We start from the raw sequence: 18,253 nt of genomic DNA, 5'->3' as shown, positions 1-18,253 counted from the left end.
AACAATTTAATAACTAAGAAGCTACTTATTCAAATTTTTGAGATACATCAAAATTTAAAAAAAAAAAAATTATCTACTAAATAAATTCGGTTTAACCGTTTAAAAAGTGTTAATTTGGGTACAGACGTAAAGAAGAATTTTATTTATATTTCATGTAATATATCATTATTGATATTTAATCGTAATATTAAAATTAATATACAGTAAAACCTCTCTATAACGACTCTATTAAACGGAACCCTCCTCATAACGGAAAATGTCAATAGTCCTGTTGCAAATAATATATGAAATTTCTACTTCTCTGTGACGGAAAACTGTTCATAACGGAAAAACGTTTGTTCCTAAGCTATTCAGTTATGGAGAAGTTTTACTGTATATTATATTACATAAAATATTATCAGACAATTTAAAATTTAGAGAATTTGACTTACGCGTGTTGGGATTTTTTTACCATGTAATTTTTAGCCGTGGGATATTTTAGTACAGCATATATTTTTGTCATTCCATAAATTTCTCCCTATACCGATAACATTATTTATTTTCCGTCTACATAGATGGTTTTTTTTAAAGGTATATAATATTATATTATGTAATTAAGAAACCGTTGCGCACATGGTGTATAGACAGGATTCATCGTGGTTACGACCAGACCGGCTTCAATGGCACCCAACGCGGCCACAGCAAACTCAGGAACGTTTGGCAACAGTAAGGCCAACACTTGGCCCGTCGTTGAGCCTCTCTTCTTTAGGTTGGCCGCAAACCTCTTGCACGCCAATCTCGTCTCGTGGTAAGTCAATTTTCTGTTGGTCATACCGCAAACCTATGTTTCGGACAAAAACAACAACAGTCAAATTAAACGGACGAGAAAAATATGTTAGGTCAACGAGGGGAAAAAAATAATAAGTTAAACGTGTGCACAAAATATAAGGTCTCTCCGAAATTTCGAAATGTTTTTCCTTCAATAATAATATTGTATTATATTATTATCCGCGTAGTTTTATGATAAAATTACACGTCAACGCTCGCATAATGATATGCGTAAAATGAATATGTTAATTATAAATAAATCGAATTTCACCAGTTATTTGTTTATAAAAAAAAACTGCATTTAAATGCGAAGGAAAAAAATATCAGTTCAGTACACACAATTTTAATTAAAAAAGTATGTACTAAAATAACAAGGCTTTCCAAATAATTGCTCCAACAATTGCAAAAAAACATTTAAATTATACCTACCCATAGTTTTAATGAAACATATGTATATAGCAATAAATCCAAGTGCCACTGTAAGTCCTCTTGATAAAAAAAATTTTAAAACAAGCTACAATATTTCTACCGTCTAACAATAATTATTAACAACTAGGTAGGTAACTTAATATAATTTTATGATGATATTTTGAATATTTGAAAAAATAACTAAATTATAGGTAACGATTAATGTTTTTTTAAATTTTAAATTTTCACGAAAAAAAAATTTATACTTGACGTTTCAGCTGTCAGATTTTTTTCTTATCGTTACGATTCAATACTCGCAAGTACTATTATTACTATTACTACTACAGTACTACCATAGTATTATCATGTGTGGTGAAACATTTGGCAATCTCAATTAAACTAGAAAAATATTATATTGTATTTAATTCCATTTTATTAAAATTATTTAGTCAAACATTTGTTTGATCATTTGATTTGTAGGTATTTAAATTAGTTCAAATTAAAAATAAGTTGACATCAACCACGCGTGTTTCACGAATATATAATTTTTCAGTATATTATTGTATATTTTGCATCTTTGCTATGATATATTATTCAGTTATTGTTAAAAAAAAATATGCTTACAACTCGTTGAACATATATTATCGAATTAAAAACCAATGGTTAAATTTATTCACAATTTTAAATTTAACTTGAAAAAAATTTGTACCTGGTATTCGTTCATCCAGAATAATGTTGGAATGTTTATAAACATTTCACATCACAATAGATACATTTTTGCGTATCTGCTCTTGTATGATTCTATTTCCTTGATGAATTGGCGAATGCGTTTTCAACAACTCATTTCAAAAGCTTAATTTTTAATTTTTAGTTTTTACAAATAGTTACCTGCCCTTTTCACATTTCCTCGTTATCAACGCTTAGTGTTGGCTTTAGTCGGCGTAAAATATAATATTATAATAATCGTATTAATTCGTACACACAATAATAATTACAAAATAAAAACATTTTTAACAAGGTCGGAAAAATATGCACACGCGATATTTAAGAGGCTGTCATATTAAAAAAAATATATATACATATTATAATAATAATATTAACTTTAATATAGAATATATTTTAATGATATACTCACTGCACTTGCCTACATATTTTCACATCGGTTGTTTTATTTAAGCGAAATGAGGACATTTCGTTCGTTTGATAAAAAGTAGTTTGTAATTATTATGTAGGTACACGCGAGTGTGTAATCGTGCATACACTGCTGCACTGACGTGCATAATACAGTATAATATTATAACATGTACGAGTAACTTCACTGATCCATTTTAGTTAAGTTTTTGCATATTGTTTAGACGTCCGTACGATGTACCCTCACAATTAATATTCATATACACATCCATACGATATCATTAAAAAATCATCAAGATCATTTTAATGGGGGGGGGGGTTGAGTTCCTAATCCTAGAAGTTTTTTAGTTAATGCATTTCATTTATGAAACTTAATTATTTATAATAATATACGGTAAGTACAAATTATATTGTGTTAGTATTTTTATATACTTTAATACCTTAAACATATGAAAATAATATCGTGAGATTACAAGTTTTGTTGACATTTGATATGTACCGTAAATATGTCACGAACGGTTTACATCGACTTATAACCTCTTCCAAATATTTGGTCCAGCTACGGCTTTGTAAATAATAAAAGATTTTTTTACTAAACTATTGAAGTGCAAACATGCTCATATCACAATTTAACTGTTTAACCAGTTCGATAGTCTCGGAAAAAAAATATTATGTACGACAATGAGTCACTAAAAATTTGCGATAAAGTATAGGTGTGAGAAATTCAATTAATGTTTTTTCCGAAATGTGTATTTTACGCACATGCGTGAGTAACACTGGTTTGGAAAAAAATAATGACAGTAAATAATTAATTCTATTTTCTAATAAAATGTTGCGACTAGTGTAGCTGCATGTTTTTGAAAATTATATACTTGTATACCTAAGTTTTTCATATATTTGCGATGCTTACACGTTTCACTTGATATTTCACAATTCTCTCTCTCTCTCTCTCTGTATTGCGTAAATTATCACATATTATCCTCCAAAACAAAGTACAAATCAAAGGAAAATAATAATCTATTACGTGAACATTTTTTAAGAATAACCTACATAAAATATGTGAGAATTTATTGAAATTCATACTCTCAAAAAATATATTCAAAAATCATACATGTTTCAAAATGTACATTCACAAACATTATGGGACTGTACATTTCGATTAATCTTCAAAATTGATCAACTGAAAAATGCGTAATGCGTTATAGTTTCGAGATTCAGTATTCGAGCCGGTATAATAATATGATGGCAGTGTAGTAGTGTGTTTAAGGAATACATAAAACGAAAAAAGTTATTTATCGAAAAATCGTGGTCCTTGTACCTTCAGTCATAACGTTATAATAAAATAAAAAAATTTGTATTTTAATACCGTAGGAAAATTCAGGTTTGACAAAAAACAAATTGAAGTATTTAATGTTTTGTTTAACATAGAAATAGATATTGTGGCGCGGTGTGGTACCGTATCTTCAGTCACAAAAGCATTCTGAACCAGCGCTATAATTCCCGGATGGGTGAACACTCGAGGGATTTTAGTGACAAAATATTGTCTCACACATACGTGTTCCAAACAGTCCGTACAAATAACTATACAAATAGATACGTAACAGTTAAATATATTATACTATACGAGTATCAGAGACCCAAAAAAGAAAATGTCGTCTATAATAGGTAAATATATTTTTAAAAACGACATTCGGTCATGTATATCTATATGTCCGGTTAAGTCGTTCTCTGACGTTTTATATTCCTCTTTATATCTACCGTAATCGTATCTGCTGAATTCAAAAATCACAGCACAGTTCCGATGTCTGACATTAAACTATATACAGTATTATTGAATCGTCGTTGGGTGACATCAATCGCGATCAAACGATCAAACGATCCACTCACCAGTGCGTCTTTGTCCGGCCATCTCTCCAGGCCGTTCCACACGTATTCGTCTACCAAATGTTCCGGAATTTGGACGTCTGAAAACGGGGAACGGACCACTTTGGACTCGGTGCGATGTCGGACCGGATGACTAGCGACGTTGCAGCTGATTAACGGGAAGCACATCCGCCGCAAGTGGCCACGGCCCAAAATTCGGCTCCACTGCAGTCTTACCGGCATCATGGCGTGACGAGAATATTAAAAACAAGTCGGTGGCGTCGGGCGGAGGTCTTCACCTGAAACAATAACAACAAAAACAATTAGTAAACCGACATAATAACATAAACTATTAAAATTGAAATAATTAAAAATATATACCAATGAGCAACACTACACAAGATTACACTAACGACAGCAGGACCTAAGTAATTTTCAAAAAACGTTTTTTTTTTTTTAGAATATCAGAGTAGATGAGTGTTTAGATCGATAGTGAAAAAATTGAGTAACTTCTATGCTGTACAGTTATATTATTATGAATGGCGAGTGTATATCTCGTAATTGAATTGTGGCTCACTAATACATGACGTATTAAATTCGATTTCAATGACATTACATTATCGAATTATGTATGAAAAACGACGCTGAGCGGAGACCCTCTGTCGTTCTATATTACTATTGTAAGTAGACACATTTCATACAATTCAATTTTTTTTAAATTGCTATTGTACTAATACACACTTATCCGGTAATATGGTGTACACTATTATACACTATTATAGGCAATATCTTAAAATCATTCAATATAATAATCAAATAACTAAAACCGTAATTTTAGATTCTGGTCGGAGCGAGAAATGCATTGGTTTTAGAATAATGATGTTTTTTTCTTTTTCTTTTTTATTATGTATACACTTTTTTCCCCTCTAAACTTGCTCAAAAGTATCAAGTGTAGCATCTTTTCTGAAAGTTAATGTTCTTGAGCAGGTACTTTAGAGAGGTCATTTTTTTTTTCGAAATAAAAACGGTATAAGTTGAAAAAACGTACGATTTCACGATTTTATAATATTAAATAATTACGGACGACATTTTCTACCAGAAATATTGCTTCAAACGAAAAATGACAAGAGATTTTTTTTGTATTTTGGGTTTTGTTCCTTACGGTTTAATGTTCGGAAAATTGTAGTCATTTTTGAGATATTTATAGGCATTTTAATATTGGGAGTTTATTTATTGTAGTTTGGTTAAAATTTTTAACTTATTTTTACTTAACTTAAATTTTTATATTTTAACTTAAAAACATTCGTAAAAATTGAAATTTGGGTTGTTTACTCATATTATTCTTACCTAGACTTGGTAAAATTTTCAGAACATTTGAGCGACTTTTGAGCTTTTTCATTTCTTTTATATTTTTTTTTTCATTTTTACGATATTTCCTAACTATAATTATATAAATTACCTATTTATATAAATCGTTCTTAAGCTGTTATTATAACCCTTTGATTTCACTATAGAAACAAACAGAATTAAATAAAAAAGATTCCCTCGTCCACTCAGAATCGTTTTTTATCGAGTGCAATCATTGCATTCAAATAGAATACAGTAAAATTACACTATCCTGGTTGAGGGCCGAAGAGACGATGGACAAACATCCACCACCGAAATGCTGACCTACTTTTTTGTTTGATATCCAATTTCATAAAAAATGTAGTTTTAAATTTCAATAATGAAAATGTATTTAAACATTTTTAAGATTTTTAGATTTCAGTAAAAATCTTGTATTACATTTTCAAGCATTATTAGGAATACAAATTGAATATTTTATAATTTCCTAACTACATTTTAATTTGGAAATTTTTTCGATTTAAAAAAAGTTATTTATAAAAGTTCCTATAATATGTTAAATATTATCAAAAAAACTTTAAACTATTTGTAGGTATAATACTAATTCATAATATATAATGATTAATGATTAATGATATAATAATAATAATATATACTAATACATACACTATGTATTGTAAGTCATTAAAAATTCTTATACATTTTTACACAATGAAAAAGTTGAATGAATTCAGTTGATGAAAACTGAATTTAGGTAAATATAAAATTTCCCATTTTTATTGTTTTTTCCTTGTATTTTCGGTTATCAGTACTGACAATTTTTCATTATGGAACCCTCAAAGAACAAAATATATCCGATTCACTACCAGAATCCAACCTAAAAGTCGAAAAAACGAATGAAAAAACACATATACACATATACATCATTGTTGTAAAATCAATACATTCTACATTCATTTAAAGACAATCAGAATCTAAAAACATTGAAATATTCTAAAATCGTACATTTTTCAAAAAGTTTATTCGTTTGATGGACGCTTATAAATATATAAATCATTTTATCGTTTACAAATGTATTGATATTTGATATAAGATGATAGTATAATAGTGTACATGATCCAAGCTGGAAATTAAATTAAACTAATGTATAATAAGTGTATACCTACGTCGACGTTACAGTTCCAGCGATTAAATTACATTGAAATGTAATTATGGAGTTAAAAATAATAATAATAATAAAAACTACTGTGATGATGGAAACCCGGCTAATGGGCTTTCAAGTGCACACTCTTTCATGCTTTATCTCGGTCGTCTTACAGAGTTGTTGAATTTTTAAGTTTTAAATAATTAATACCCGCCTCGATTTTAGATTAATTATGAAAAATATATAATTGCCTTTCGGGCTGCGATGTCGTTTCACTTTCTTGCAGTTTTACGGAATTTAATACGAAATAAACAGTGTTGTCGTTTTTGTTAACAATATAATGCAATAACGATGATTTTTTTTTAAATCAATAAAAACTTTATTAAAACTTTTTTCTTTACTAAGCAACTAAAATATTTTATTTTTTTAAATGAGTATGCAAGTTATACATTTTTTGATGTTACAGGATTTACCTACATTGTCGTAATAGTTATTAACATTGGCTTATAAGATAAAATATATCGTCTCCATATATGTCATGTATTTCAATAAAATTTTGAAAATATAATTAATGTATTGAATACAAGAGAATAATAAATATATACAGGGTGATTCATCACACATAATCACTTAAATAATTCAGAATTCAGTGTAAGGAATTATTAAATAAACTTCAAGGCCATATTTTAAATTTTTTGTATTAGGTACATAAAAATGTTTTGTGTCATTACAAACTTCTTTTTTCTTAATGAGGACCCACATAGGTAGCTACTATAAATTATATAGCCTAAAATTTTCCTTAAAATGCTGACGTATATCAATCCTTAATTATTTATTTATTACACTATTAGTACCTAATTCTATCAATGTTTTTAAATTATTTAAATTTATTATTATTTCATATTTCGTAAAATTGATCAGTTTCGTAGTATAAAGTATAATCCCTATAGGACACTAGGTATATAGGTAGTACCTACCTAATGTATATATTTATTAACTGAAAAACAACTTATTCGAATGTAAAATTCAGAACCTACATCAACATGTTCAAAAAGTCATCCACTAAATAATATTCAGTTAAAAAAGGGGAAAGTGAAAAACTTGAAAAACAGAAGCTTGTATAGTAACGGGACGCTCCTTAAGTAGGTAGGCAGTGGAGTTGAGAAGAATTGCATCTAGTTGATTATTCGAAATTTATATATTTATAACTAAATTTCAAAGACAGATATTCGAATAATTTTCGGATATTTTATTTGAGTTGTAAAGTTGATAATCGAATAATTTTTCATAATTATTCGAATAATTTATTTCAAAACTTTCAAAACATAATACTCATACAAATTATCTACTATACTAAAATAATATATAGGTACTTATAATGATTATATTCTTTCAAGTGCAATAGTATTTAGTACGTACTGTCAGTAGTAATTCTGTATCATTATTGAAGACGTTATTTATTTTATAATATTTTTGCATTTATTCCGAATTAAATGAGATTCACAATCATGGAATGCCAGTTATTGTTTTTAATATATATATATATATTTAATTATCAACCATGTTTACTCAAATGAAATAACCAAAATTTTTCAAATAACTCTTTTCTTAATTATCTTTGAAATTTAATCAAGTAATGTAAGAAGTATGATTGTAAATAAATCATCCAAATAAAATACAATCTAAATATTCATCTAGATAAAATTTGATTCAAATGTCGTCCTACTCTGGTAGGTAAAACAAACGATCTCAACAAATTACAACAATTTATTAAAATTTAAAATTTAAAAAATCGACATTTGAGTATACATTTATTTTATTGAACAATGCGGTGAGCATGTTCAATGAATCATTCTGTATATAATTGCTAAATTACACGAACCAATCGTATTATGTAATTTCTTAAGCACTTTGCAGTTAATAGGGAACCTGGATGAAGCAATTGGTATTTGATTGTAATATATTTATATACTATACAAGATTGTAGGCATTTAAATAATAATTAGGACATTGGATATTAGTATATTTACAAAAATAGTATGCAAATCCAGTACAAAATATTATTAAAATAATTTAACTTGGTGTTTCACCTTTTGCTCATTGATAAATAAATGTATAAAGACATTTAAACATGACGTTTGATACATTTAACTATTTTTATATACAAAGTAACAACTAAAACAGAAAAGTTAAGTTCTTCGGTATCAAATATATTTAGTGAAGTTAAAACTGTAAACACTAACGTTTGATTGCTAAATTTCATATTAATAACATAGCTTCAATTATCTACCGGTATAATATATATATTATAAAGTGTTATACGCGTATCATACAGAATGATTAATAATTAAAATATATTTTTGCATTATAACCGTAATTATAATTGGAAATGATAATACCAGATTATAATATTACGTTTGATTGTACTGTAAATAACGCAACGCAATGTAAACACTACTCGAATTAATACCAAGAAGTTTTTATTATTATTATCAGTATTAAAAACAAATTAATAAAAAAACGTATAACAAAAATATTATGTAGTTAAGTAAAAGTTATTTAAAAAATAAATAAATAAATAAATAAGTAAGTAAATAATAATCATAATAATTACAATAATGCAACTTCTAAGTGATTAATCTAAATTATTTCACTTACCCGAATGTGTTAAGTTTCCTCTTATTATACGAGGTCACAAATCATCTTACTTTTATAAGTAGTAAACTATAAAATGTGTACCCCTATATTAGTTCAGTGCACACTAGTTTCATAACTAATTTTTGAAATATTCCTAACATAACTTTGGTAATTTAATAAAAACCGGAGTTCTGCATTAATCAATAGTATTCATTCCCTTGACGATTTTGTCAACACCGACGTCGAAGTGTCGAACAAATACTGAAACGTTTCAGCCCATACAAAATATCATTTTTGTATAGCATTATTTTATGACGTCATTATCAGACACGCGATTGTCATAATATATTGGTTGATTATCACTTAGCTGTGAGTGATACCTTATATCACTTATCGCTGGATGGCACGACATTTAAACAAACATTTATTTATTGGTCGTAATATTCAAACGTTAATTTTTATCTTTCGTTGGACCATTTTTGAATATGGTTAAACAACCCGTAATATTTTGCTTCGTGTTGTATTTTATATAACAGTTTTTCTTTAACAACTAAGACTTGTGATAATAATAATATTGATTGTTAATATTATTAAACACTTATACCTCTTTTATTTTATTAGAAAATTATCCAATTTAATTAAATTAACTGATGTGTAAATTATTTGTAGATTTTCGAGTTTTTATTTGATTCAGTACATATAATATATGTATTATGTCTTCACTAGATTTAATAAAGTAACATTTATTTTAAAAACTTATCAATCAACAAAGTATATTTAATTAATGTATCAAAACTAAACGAATAAATAATAATATACTAAAATAGAGTAACAGCAATATTAGGTAACAATATTAATTACCTAATACCTTAAATAATTTATTGATTGATTTTTACAGTATTATTACATTATATTATAGTTAAAATAATAAAGATAAATATGGTATAAAAGTGACATCATCACTTTTCGTTAACATGATTATATCAGAGCAAATACAATAAATTCAATTGGAACGTTTACATAGCTTAAACAAGAAAATAAATTAAATAAAGTAAGTTATGTACACCTAGCTATAACTAAGTTAGCCAGTAAACCATAAATTTATAATTTGCAGATAAAAGTTTTGACGACCTCTAGAATATTGATAACTAAGCATTTTTACATTTATATAGCTTAAACATAGCAAGTGGTTATACAGATGTTTTTAATATTTTAATCACATTAGGAATTTATATTTAAAATAGTTTTTTGCGTAATAAAATTAGTTGTTCCTATAATTGGCCTTACACTAATAAGTAAATATTTGGCTGGTTTTAAGGTATGAGTATTTATAAATATACGTCAACATTTAGACGTTATTCATTCTCGAAGCTCTAGACCAGCATCAAATACGAAGTGGGGTAGAGGAGGAACCCGTAATCACAAAATCACTGTCCGTAGATTAAAATAAAAAGTGTGTTTGTGTCCAAATAACCTTAGCTCTATATACTGTATTATACAGTATTATATAGAGAAGACTGAAGTCTTCGTATGGTTGTTCTATTGCAAACCTTGTTATTAACTGTTCAATTAATTTCTATTTTCTTGTATCAACTCTTTCTCGATGGACACTTAACATACATAGGCCATTTAATCGGTCTTCGCCCGTCGTAGACCGAAGCCAAGTTTTAACCCTTCGTAAAGTGCTAAATGATCTTACGGCTGCACAACTTGTAGCTGGCAAAGACAGAAAAATTTCTAATGCAATTGTAATGCCAGGGAAAAATATTTTGCTATGTTCTAGTAAATCTATTATGTCCATACTTTGGCAGTCTTTTTTTTGCCATAAACTATACCAACTTTCACTTTCAGCTAACAGATTTTCAATTTTATAAAAATTATAAATATTAGTTATGCTGTCAGTGTACTCTTGTTTTTTCATTTTTATAAATAATGCTGGATGAAGGTGTTGTAGTGAAAAAGCAACACCATTACTTTTTTCACATCTTTCTTTAATACACTGAATTATTGAATCTAGATAAGGTATAAAAATTGATACTCGATAATAGTCTTTGGGAGATTCATAAGAATAATTGTTTCTGTTTGATTGTTTTCCAGTTATTCTGGGACAAGTAATAGTGATTTCAAAATCATCTGCTATAGATTTGGCATCAGTAAACAATAAATCAAAGATTTCATTTGCATTTGTTCTATTGTCTTCTAACATTTTTAACAATTCCTCTACATGTTCCCGAACTTTATAAAGCTCCATTGATACACCTTGTAAAATATTTGTAACCGGTTCTAGGATAGCGCTGTATTTTGCGATTATTTTCATAATAATTATAAATGAAAAATTTGAGGTTGAAGAGTATAGATATAGTGCACGTTGTCTTGTATTTGAATTGATAAGACCATTAATAGACAAAGATTGAAGGCTTTGAATTATAGTAATAAAATTTTCAGAAAATAGCCTAATACTCTTATACTTTGAAGACCAGCGTGTTTCGCAAAAAAGTGGTATATTAGGTATAAGATTTCTTCGAAGGGTACTTTCACGATAAAATTTTATAATTTCTTTTATTGTGCCAATAGTATTACGAATAACCATAATTTTGTTTAGATCGTTAATTACTAAATTTAATCGGTGACTAGCACAATGGAAATATAAAGCTTTATTATATCGGTCACGAATTAATTTAGCAACGCCGCCTACTTTGCCAGCCATTGTAGCACAACCGTCATAACCTTGTCCACAAAATTTACTTAAATTAAGGTCACTATCTTCCATAAATGATAAAATTTTAGTAGCAACTGATTCTGCGTCTAATTTATCTATAATGGTAAAAAGCCAAGGAATTCTTCTCGAATCTTTGACTGTTTGTCTAAAAATCTAATTACAATTGTTAGCTGCTCAACACCAGAAATATCTGCTGATTCGTCAAAATAAAAGTTAACGTTCAATATTCTATTTGAATTCCAAGGGGGGGCAAATGCCCCGTCTTGCCCCCCCCCTCCGGGCGCCCATGACTGTATATTATTTAAATATTATTGTATAATTGTTGAGCTATAATTGTATGTACAAAAAGCTAATAATAAAATAAAAACCTAAGCTTACTCGATATTGTGATTCTAATAGGTCATTTTTTAATTGTTTTAAGACCATCAACTTCCAAGCCCTAGTGATATGTAATATCTGATTCGAAACGGTTTGGAAGTACACACTCGCCACATTTATCATGACGTGTCATGGCGAGTTGCAACAACAGTATTGGTATAGTTATAGACTAAAGAGTCGTCCTTCAAGCAAATCAAAGCATTTCTGTACAAGAATATTATAATATATTGTGAATAACCCAATATTGACGTATACGTGCGTGTCATATTATAATGGTATATGCGTGCAAGGTGCAGTGGTACTATTATGTAACGACTGTACAGAGTATTGTAGTCTGTGTGTATTGACAATTTGCTGAACCTTAAAACTTTAACAGCACACGTTATTGGGAAAATAAAATAACGTGCATGTCAATAATATTATGTTGTTCGGAAAAATATGAACCTATACCAGGTAAAATGTTCGATACATTGTTAAAGTTCAATTTTTTTTGGTCAACTTATAATGGTATTGAAGGTTGTAAAATAATAAATAGGTTAATATACAACATTTTCTTAATCGCTTACCTCAACTGAATATCCAAGGGAATATCCTGTATCACGTTTATTCGTTTTTTGTAATAATATGTATATAGGTAGTAAATACCAAACATCATTGTGTACCATTAAGAGTAAAATTCGTTTTTCATTATAAATGCAGTAATTGATTACGATAAATTTATAGCTAATAACAAATTATATTAATATATACAGCAATATAACCCGACTATGTCTGGGAAGTCCACAATTGACGTACATTTGGCCAGCCCCCCTCCCCCAAAAGAAAATCTATAAACAAACTATACAGATATTTAGCTAAGTTTAATTTAATAATAAATTTCTATCAATATGTATTCTAATAGTTTTTCTATAAATGGATCGACAAACTCTCCTTATTTTAACATAACATCTTATACAGCAAGGTTGTCGCGGGCATATATTTTAATTTTTATGGTTTGAGGATATCAAAGTGGTTGATTGGGTTTTATAGTGTTTTATTTTATACATTAGGATATTTTAAACAACATTTTGATAAGTTAAAATAACTTTCATCGAATATAAATTTGATATTATTTTTTAGTATACAATTATTTATATTGATTGAAGACATGTATTACTGTCTTGTAGATTATAATTTACATGTTATTATGTTATATACGATTGATTTTTATATTTAACATATAATATACTATTAGACATTTTTTTTTTTTTTTTAATTCGTTAAAACAACTTCCATTTAAATGTAACTTGTTTTATATTTTATATAATAAAATATAGGTAATTTTATCTCTTAAATACTTCATGATAACTTTTATGAAGCATTGTAAAATTCAACACTGATATTAATGTAAATTATTATTACCAAATTAAATTAAATTAATTTAAATTTAAAATACATGTTCTTAAATATTCTCGAACTTAGATCGAAATGAGAAGAAAACCAAAGGTGACAGGCTCAATATATTAATAAGGAGATAATAGAATACAAAAATGAAATGATCGATGAAAATAACCAAAGTAAGTACCTACACTTTTTTTGCTTGAATGAGACTTATTTTGTTATAGCTTAAAAATAGTATTAATACTGAATGTTACTAATACAGAAAGAAATACCAACATTAATTTATATTGATTTATAAATAGTTGGCATACATTCGAATATTTGGAAAAAAATTGCATCTGATGTAAGTTTATATCTGCTAGAAAAAGTTACTCCAGCATCCATACCTATCCATGTTGCTCAAAATAAAAGGAATCTCTTACATACATTAGGTATGATGCCGTTAGGCAAACCATGCAGTGAAAAACGACAAAATGATGAACTAGAATTTTTAAATAATATAAATTTTATTGAAAAAATCAATTTAGATTAAAACTGGCGAGTATGAAAAATATATAAATGTAGTTAAAATTATTTTTGCCGGATTTAGATGGTTTAAAAAAAGTTTATATTAGGATTACAAATGTGTACAAATGAAATAACAATCGTTGGTATCATTTTGGAGTCTAAAAGTCAATTGTACAAAAAGTGGGGTGCTGGTTTAACGTTACATTAGCACCACTGCGGATTTTCGGTTTTTTGGGTGATTTTAAGAAGTGTTCAAATGTTTATATTAAGATTACAAATATATACACATGAAATAACAATCGTTGGTATAAATTTTTTTGGATTTTCGAATATGGTGGTGCTGATGTAACGGCTCGAACACTATTTCGTTACTATTTTACATAGATATATTTTCCACCAATGAAATTCAAATCATATTATTATCTATTCCAAAATATGTCAACCATTATAACCTATTGTCATATACAAACATTTAAATAGGTTATGGGTATGTTAATAGGTATGCAATATGTATAATATTAATTCACATAATGCACAAATATGTAAACCTATATTTTACCTACGCGTTTGATTACAAGTACGTACGAGGAAGACTCTTGAACATCAAACGCAAAGCGTTTCAATAACCCTCGATATTATAGTTCTTCAAACTTCAAACTTCAAAGTGATATTTACTCATACACAAACCTTATATTGTATACATTTCATTTCAACAATAGAATATACGTTGTAATCCGTTATTGTTTCCTACCCAGGTATTCGACCTATTTTGACAGAACTATCACTTTAATAATATAATGTATATCATAATATAATTATTTGTACTTATACGGTAAATAGTTTATCAATAATATGCACAACGTAACAATAAACATTAAAAATATATTCATTAATAGAAAGGGCATAAGATTATTTTGTACAAAAAATATATATCTGTCCTATTAAATAACAACAACTGATTATCCAGTACCATTATGAACACGCATGGTAAAAGTATAACGAATGTATATTTTTTATAATTCTATATTCAGTTCTTGGAAATAACTTTCAAGCTAAAAAAAAGATAGGAGAAAGTGAATAATAAAATCATTCGAATTATTAATAAAAATAAGAATTTTTAATGCAATAACAAACCAAATTTTTTGAAGGCTTGAAATAATAATTTTAAGGTCACTTTTCATTTATCAAAAAAAAATGTTTATGGGTGTTTAATCGTATTTTTAAGCCATTTTTCTTTTTCTTTAAATCCGTTCCTTAACAACAACATATTATGTATATTCTGTATTATTTTGTCTTATCAAACAAACTAGAAATAAATACAATTTATAACATTTTGCATTTTATGTTTTTGTATATTAATTTCGTGCCATTTCCATACATTGAGTATAAGAGGTAAATATGCCTAGTGGATTTTGCAGCGTGAATATCACTCGTCTAAAAGTTAAATAGATACCTACCTAGGTAGAGATAAAAATGTATGTCTTATTAATTATTAAAATATTAAAAATAAAATAAACGTGACCTAATAAATGTTTATAATAATACGACACATGTAAGGCATTGAAAACAGTATTCATACTTTAATTATAATCGTTAATATTATAATATACATAATAAGCAGTCCAAGCGTTACTCAACTATAGAAACACTGAACTTTTAATCAGATTTCCTTTGAACTAACTTGAGTAGAAAAAGCTTAAGAAACACGTAAATTCCAAAATTATTCTTTGTTAATTGCACACTGGGCAATATAAAATTGTAATTGAATTCAGTAGTGCAGAAAAATGTATTTCGGAAGCAACATTATTTTTGTCCTCGCGAAACAAAATTATACGTTAAGAAATTACATCTTTTTCGAAATGAAATATTAATTTTAATCGTATCTTATGTCTTTTGAAGCACAATTCGAAGTATAAATAAAAGGTTTTGCAGGTTAGACCATAGAAAATTCACGAGCTGAACATAATTACTTACCAAAATACATAAAACTGCGAAGTAAATAACAATTTGTTCTTATAGAATTTAAAAGAACACACTAATTACGTTTTTATGCCCGTAACTAGGTCAAAACAACCAAAATTTATAAGAATTATATACAGTATACAACCAAGGTATCTTGGGTATAAACTTTAATTTACATAATTACAAACTCAATACATCTGCAGCGGACGTATACCGCGGTATACAATATAATGATGATATATTTATATAATATATATTAGAAGTTTCCGCTTCTATAGATGATAATAATAATTTTTAATTTTTCTAAATTGTAATAAGTATGTCTGTTGCTTGTTGTTTATTCGGGATTTACAGCTCGGTAAATACGAAATGCGGTCCGCGTTTCTCAGAAATTCAAACAAACGGAACAGCAATTAATCGAATATTTCGAAATTATTAAAAAATTATCAAATACATATCCAACAAACTATAATTTTTATTATAATCATTTCTATAGTCGATGAAGATTTTCCCTAACTCAACTCAAGACTCAAAGATAAATAATATTGCATAGTGCCAAAGGCAATACAATTTAGCGTAAAAATATGTTTTACAAACAATAATTTGATCAGAGGAGGATTAGTAGTAAAATCGTTTTCTATGACTCGTGAAAAATTACAAAATGTGGATAAACCTTGTTATTGCACCGGACCATACAATATTGTCTGTTACATAATATTTTATTATTTTAAATACAAACAGTTCGCTAAGACATAATGTTATCACATACGACTCTTATCATAACGTCTCGATTAAAAAGTGCGGCCGATTATTGTGTCATGACTTTAGAGTGATACTAGCACAATTAATACAGCATTAATAGTATACATATAGGGTCATGCGATCAGGTCATCATTTCTAAGCAACTATGTAATTTTTAGTACATTAAACTATTATCAGGTACTCATTATTGTATAATTACACGACTATTGTAGAATATATACATTCATAAATACGAAAATGGTCTCGTATCACACCTTAAATATTATTATTGTTTCAAAATTATTATTATTACTATTTAAGTGTTGGCCACATCATACACACACACACACACACACACACACGCATTAGCGCCAAACGCAAACTTCAGGTAATTCGATTGAACTGCCTTAAAAATTGAGTGGATGATGGGTTAAATAACAGAGTTACCTCCTATAATATTGCTATTTTTATTAAACACAGGAATGTCGTTAACTATATGTAGGTATATGTATATAAATATTTAAACCTACATCTCAGTCGTTTGAAGTGATGGGTGGGTCAATCGAACTATTTGAACTGCCTGCAGTTTCGATTTCATTCGGCGCCACTATACACACTCACACACACACGCGATCACGTACATATTATGACAACGATATCATGGAATACGTTGTAAATTTATTTGAATCGCGATCAATATTGTGATGAAAGAGTCACATTTTCGAACTAGTGGTCAGTGAAAAATAACTGAAAGTAGAAAAACATCTTTGAGAATCGACGAAATCGTGCGTGATTAATTTTCGGCTATGATTAATTAATATCATAAACGTTTGTTGTACGATATTGTGGATATTATTGCATTGTTCGTCTGCGTTTTATCACTTATCGCACTGATTTATTATAGGAACTTTGTGACCCCGTAATATTGTAGAGGCCGAATGATACGAAGTGAAATTTCGTCTATTACCATTTACTATATTATATATATATATACGTCATATATTCTAGTAATATTTTCGTTTACATTTAAACATGTAGGATGACACATTCAGTACATTGTGTACGAAAAAGTGCGGTACGCCTAAATATTATAATCCAAAACCAACCGCTGAGGGCTAATAAACGTTTCTGGGCTAACACAGCTGATTTATGTGAAGCACATGCGTTGCCAGAGATGAGTGGAAAAAATAGAATTAAAAAAAAAATATATACCAAACAAATAAAAAAAAAAA

At 27.9% G+C, this 18,253-nt stretch overlaps 1 protein-coding gene across 2 annotated transcripts in view; it reads right to left on the bottom strand.

Moving 5' to 3' along the window:
* pdgy (acyl-CoA synthetase family member pudgy) overlaps window positions 1-18,253 on the bottom strand; it is a 58,404-nt gene that overhangs the window by 14,032 nt on the left and 26,119 nt on the right. Inside the window, exons 1-3 of one of the 2 annotated variants that reach the window (XM_089225883.1) lie at window positions 9,356-9,581; window positions 4,234-4,508; window positions 613-820 (exon numbers count right to left, since the gene is read on the bottom strand). In XM_089225883.1, the coding sequence (XP_089082009.1) occupies window positions 613-820; window positions 4,234-4,455 (430 nt within the window). In that variant the 5' untranslated portion in view covers window positions 4,456-4,508; window positions 9,356-9,581. Of the gene's footprint in view, window positions 1-612; window positions 821-4,233; window positions 4,509-9,355; window positions 9,582-18,253 lie in introns of those variants that run through there. The other variant, XM_015517112.2, reaches the window with a different exon arrangement.

The sequence above is a fragment of the Diuraphis noxia genome, unplaced genomic scaffold (assembly GCF_037042655.1).
Source record: "Diuraphis noxia isolate RWA-SAM2 unplaced genomic scaffold, SU_Dnox_SAM2 contig0004, whole genome shotgun sequence".
Lineage (NCBI taxonomy): Eukaryota > Metazoa > Arthropoda > Insecta > Hemiptera > Aphididae > Diuraphis > Diuraphis noxia.
Note: the sequence above shows the minus strand (reverse complement) of the source record. Positions and strands in the feature narration are given on the sequence as shown.